General features: G+C 45.6%; 1 protein-coding gene across 1 annotated transcript; it reads right to left on the reverse strand.

Moving 5' to 3' along the window:
- Nucleotides 1-978: 978 nt before the first annotated feature.
- On the reverse strand, nucleotides 979-3,182 carry LOC307038825 (uncharacterized protein; the record flags this gene model as incomplete). Its single annotated transcript, XM_079680503.1, has 2 exons — nucleotides 1,503-3,182; nucleotides 979-1,416 (listed from the first exon to the last, which is right to left on the reverse strand). The coding sequence occupies exons 1-2, from the start codon at nucleotides 1,587-1,589 to the stop codon at nucleotides 979-981; spliced, it is 525 nt and encodes a 174-aa protein (XP_079536629.1). The 5' UTR covers nucleotides 1,590-3,182.
- Nucleotides 3,183-5,624: the final 2,442 nt, after the last annotated feature.

A 5,624-nucleotide genomic window follows, 5' to 3' on the forward strand; every position in this document is an offset into this window, starting at 1 on the left:
CCCCCCCCCCCCCCCCCCTGGAGAACTGGAGGAGGTTGGCCAAGCATTTGCAAGGCTGGCCAACAGCCCACTATTTTCCAGGTGTGTGGGGGCCATTGATGGCTGCCATGTCCGCATAAAGACCCCCCGAGGACCACAGGGCCAGGATTACCTCAACATGAAGCTCTTCCCATCCATACAATTGCAGGCAGTGTGTGATGGGAAGGGCTTCTTTCTCAACACCTTTGTTGGCTATCCTGGCTCAGTCCATGACACCAGAGTCTTGAAGAACAGCACAATTTACAAAGAGGCTCTGTATCCTCCCTCAGGTGAGACCAAAGATTCTTGTTAATACATCAAAATCCATCAATGACTGTTAGTATACTAAAGATGTTCTCTCTCTTTTTAGGATTCTTCCTTTTGGATGATGGTGGCTACCCCTGCATATAAGTACTTGTGGCCATCATCACCCCATATAGAGAACCACTGCAAGGGAGGGTGCAGAGCCGCTTCAACCAGCATCATGCCAGGGCTCGCTCCATCATAGAGCGGGCCTTTGGCATGATGAAAAACAGGTGTGGAGCGCTGTTCTTCAAGGCTCTGGAGGTCCACCACACATTTTTCCCCTCAGTCATCATCGCCTGTGCAGTGCTGCACAACGTCTGCCTCACAGTGGGGGACATCCTTGAGCCTGCAGAGGATGTTGGGGACATTGGTGTGGTTCCACCACGTCAGGTGAGGGGGGATCGAGGCGGACATGGCCAGCGAGACCGACTGACAGGGCTGCTCTCTGCTCCACGTGTGCAACCAGTCGAACTGCAAGAACATGATTATTTGTAGGACTTGGGGACACGAAGGCCGTGGGCACCACACTGTGAGGAAAAGCTGTGTGCCTTCATTTGTTTATTGTGTTGTGCCAACAGCTATGTAATGTAACAAATAAATGAAAAATGTATGCAAATGGTACAATAAAAACGTTGCAAACACTTCAAAAGAAAATCATTTAGTTAGAAATTGCTCAAATAAATCCACCAGCTTTGTGCTGTTAGCCTGAGTGGCCTGAAAACGCTCCTGCTCTCTTTGGGCCTCCTCTTTCAGGAAATTGAGGAGGGCCCCCCTACTTGCCCTGTTCTTCTTAGCAGGCGGGGGACTAAGAGAGGTGGATGGCTCTTCATCCAGTGTAGTGGTGCTGCTACTTGTGCCAGGCTGCCCAGGATCCTCCTCTTCCTCCATTGCCTGGCCACAAGGAGCGGCCCCAGCTCCACTGGATGAAGAGCCAATTCCACTGGGGGCCGCGTCAGCCGAGTCCATCAGGACTGGAGGCTCCATGGAGGGCCGACTCGCGATGGCCTCATGCATCACGGAAAACCACGACCATGTGGCTACCGTGGCCTCCCCCGCATCTGTCCCCGTCCCTGTAGGGGGGGTTTTCAGCTCCTGGGGGACAACAAGGAATGTATCAGTCAGATGAAGACACAATAGAAATAGCTGCATTGTATGCATCTAGAAATACAATATCTCACCTTATATTTTCTTTTGAGGTTGTCCCACTTTTTGGAGAGTTGCGTGGGAGTGAGCACCTCCTCCACCCCCATCTTCAGCAGAACCATAGCCGTGGGAACATGTTTCAAATCGGGGGTGCTGTGGGGATGACACCAGGGCTGGTTCTGACCAATGTGCTGCCCTATTGAGGAGGGCCCCCCTACTATGTTGCAAATGTATTATCTTTTCAATTTACACACGGCATCTATTGCACGTCTGTCCGTCCTGGGAGAGGGATCCCTCCTCTGTTGCTCTCCCTGAGGTTTCTCCCATTTTTCCCTTTAAACTGTGGGGTTTTCTCTGGAAGTTTTTCCTTGTACGATGTGAGGGTCTAAGGACAGAGGGTGTCGTATTGTCATACTGATATTCTGTACAAACTGTGAAGTCCACTGAGACAAATGTAACATTTGTGATATTGGGCTATATAAATAAACATTGATTGATTGATTGACTATTGGCAAGATTTTAGCTGGTAATGAAAAACCTCTACAAAAGACCAATACACTACAAAAAGAGAAATATATTGACATGGTGGACAGCTTATATAACAAGGCTTCAAATTTATTTAGTATTATAACATGTTTTAATTGGGGGGGTGGACTTCACATCCTCTAGGGGGTCCGGGGGTACCCCCCCGGGAAGATTTGTTTAGCATTTTAAAGTAAAATGCTTCAATTTGGTGCACTTTGAGCGCCCAATTAGAGACTGATCTAGGGGGTACAACTCGAAACACCGATAGGAAAAAGATCGGTTTGCATTTTATTAATCAAATAAGTAGGTATTTGAACATTTCCAATAACCTACCATAGCCAATAACAAATACATGTAACTTATTTTATTTGTGTTGTTCACTCATATCTTATTTTACAAGTTAACATTTATTTATTTATGTATATTTTTAAATCTCTCCAGTTTTAAACGATATTTTTGGTTTACTGTCCTATAGTAGACATTGGAATGATTTCAAACCTGTTTTTATTTATCCTAATAATTATAAAGGTGTGCCTTGGAAATATTTGTTTACATAAATTGTGATCAAAACGTTTGAGACCCACTGAGATAACTTAGACTAAAGTGAACTATCTAAACCCTCAGAGTCCTTTACCTCACTGAGCCTCTCAGTCTGACAGGACAGAATTCTCCCTCCACATTATTGTAGAAATAGCTTCTTATATCCGTTAGCGCAGCAGAAGCTAACAACAATCCCCGCCGGTACCGCGGTATCCCCTCTCTCTATCTCTCTCACTTTGGCTGCGGGCGCCTGATAAGCCAACATCCTCCACTTTCATCACTTACAGCGTCCATCGTACAGGGCAAATGGAAAATGTAACCGGGGTGAAAAGGGTGTTATCTTTACTTAATTATGAATGTTGTTACATCAAGGCTGAAAATTCGGTTTTTTTGTATTGTGGAAGTGCAGATCCCCTGTCCTCCACCAGGGGGTGCTGCAGCACCCTCAGCACCCCTACTTCCCACGGGCCTGAGCAGAACCTCTCTGTGGAGCAGTGGTTGCGTTAGACTTTTTCGTTGTCCGTCATTTTGACGGACAGGATCGTAAAATGTCCGTCATAATCCATTATTACCCGTCATTTTATTTTTCATGTTTTAATGATGAGATGAGACATATTTAATATTTATGTTTGGGTACTGAGCAGCAAATGTTCTGTAGTAGTAGGGTAGTAGGTAGTAGGGTAGTGTTCTGCACGGACATTAGAGCGAGCCGGACTTCCTGTTTCCGCCGTTCTAATGTCCGTGCAGAACACTACCCCAACCCATAGATCCGTGGGTGAATAATGTCAATCACCACAATTCATTCATTTTTTTTATGATTCATACAGAGCTTTTAAGGGCATGGAGAAAAAAAAAGATGAACAGAGACACCGACCGTGTGGTCACTTTTCATGTCAACACGAACATGAATGATTTATTTTTTCCTGCACTGGCAGCACAGCAGAGGCCGCTAAAAACACCGCGACCATTGTGCCTAAACAGGCAAATATGAACAATGCCATCGTTTTAAATGAGACAATTACAATCAGAATATGAGCAAAAACATTTACAAGAACAACTCTATTGACCTGCTGTAGCCTAGCCTGAACGCTGATTTCTGCATCGTCGCGCACCCTCGGAAAAATCCGTTACTCATCTTAGCTTTTCTACAGATGCCGCAGAACATTTTGCCATCTTCCCTCCTCAGCCACTTAAACTCTTGCTCCCACTGAACCCGGTACTCCTGCTTGAACTCCTTGCCAAGCTTGCTTGCCCCTCTGCCGCTAGCTAAACGTTGTCAGTTTTAGTCAGTGTTCGAATTACCCATTTGCTTTCAGGGGAGCCCTATATTTCAGTGCATATCCTGCTACTAAATATGTCACATGTACGCTCTGTTGACTGGCGCAGCAGCGCGGATTTGATCAATTGATATAAAAACACTCTGCTACTACTACAGACGGCGTCACTACGCCGGCGGCTGTAGCCGTTGTTGAAGCCTCTTCACACTCCGCATCGGCAGGCCTCTCCCTCGGTGTGGAGCTGTCAAACTCGACCCTAACGCCGCTTACAGCCGGCCAACTAAAAGTTGTTCCGTTCACGTTGTCAATGTTAGACTCCTTCGCTTCTTTGCTTGTGAATCCAAAAGCTGCGAGGCTTGGCTGTTTTCGTTTCGCCATATTTTTTATTACAAAGGCAGAGTTAAACAAATATCAATATACCGGCATCGCCACCGTAACCATAGTAACGTATGTAGCATAAAGAATGCAGCGCCGCCACGTACAGATGGTAACACCCAGACATATTCACAAATATGAAACGCATAGAAACTGTAATGAACAATGACTATTATTTATTTCAAGAACTTTTATTTACAGAAACTCAACATTTCTAATCTGTGTGACACAAATATGCACGATTTTTTTGGGCTCCCCCTATTTATCTCAAAGTCTGCCTTCAGGGGAGCTCCCCCCCTCTTTAGGGGAGCCAAGCTCCCCCCCATTTCGAACAGTGGTTTTAGTCTTACTGGCTTGTCCTTCATCCTCCACCGCATCAATCCCTCTTTTTCACCTCGTGTATCCACACCATTACAATTACTGGGCTTATTAAAAAAGCTTCGGACGATCAGCTGCTGTGACATTTTGCGATTACTAAAGCCGGTCAGAAAACGAGGTAATCAACGAGGTCAAAAACAAGACTAGACAATAGCTACTTAATATACACACACTCGCCACCAACTGGACACGGGTGTGAATGACTACATAATAGTTACAGACTACAGTAGAGTACATTAGATCGCCATCACTTGGCCTGGCCCCTAAGGATGTAATATAATGTGGGCCGCTGGTGGACATGTTGGCGCTGTTCCGAGTTGTGTTCTAATCTGTCAAAATGACGGACTGCTTTCAGATTTTTCCGTCATTGTTAGAAAAAATCTGTCATTGACGGAAAATATTCGGTTAACGCGACCTCTGCTGTGGAGTAAACAATTTCTAAACTTATAGAATCCCGGCATGCAGAGTGTGATTGCTCCTGACAATACAGTATGCTTCATGCCCAGTGGTCATTGCTGATAGGCCAGTTTTCATTGCTAAGATTTTTCCCATGAGAACTTCTAGTGTTGGTTGAAGCGTTCCATAAAAACAAGTGTCCTCACCCTGTAAGATGTCCAGTGCAACTGTGAAAGGCTTCATAATGGAACAGTATTCCTTGAGAAACTGGTATTCCCTGTCGTTCAAACATTTCATTTGAAATTGTGTGCAGATATTATTGATGTCAGTGGGGGGCATTTCTGTGATCCGAGAATAGGCGTCAAAGTGTGAGTTCCACCTTGTTACTGTGGGGACAATCAACTTTCTACCACTGACCTCGTCCAGGAACTCTGATGCGACTGTGGAGCGGCTGGCCTTCGTCCACAACGCTGAACATTTGGCAGTAACACTACGATACACAGCCCTAGATTCTACGTTAGATGACAGCCATTTATCAACCTCATTGTTCGCAATTAGATGAAGTGTATGGGCTGCGCATCTATGATGGGGAGGCAGTACACATAGCCCGTCCCGGGCATTATCATCTTTGGCGGCGGCAAGCACACTGTGAAGGTCTGTAAAGTC

Source organism: Notothenia rossii (assembly GCF_949606895.1).
Source record: "Notothenia rossii genome assembly, chromosome: 5".
NCBI lineage: Eukaryota > Metazoa > Chordata > Actinopteri > Perciformes > Nototheniidae > Notothenia > Notothenia rossii.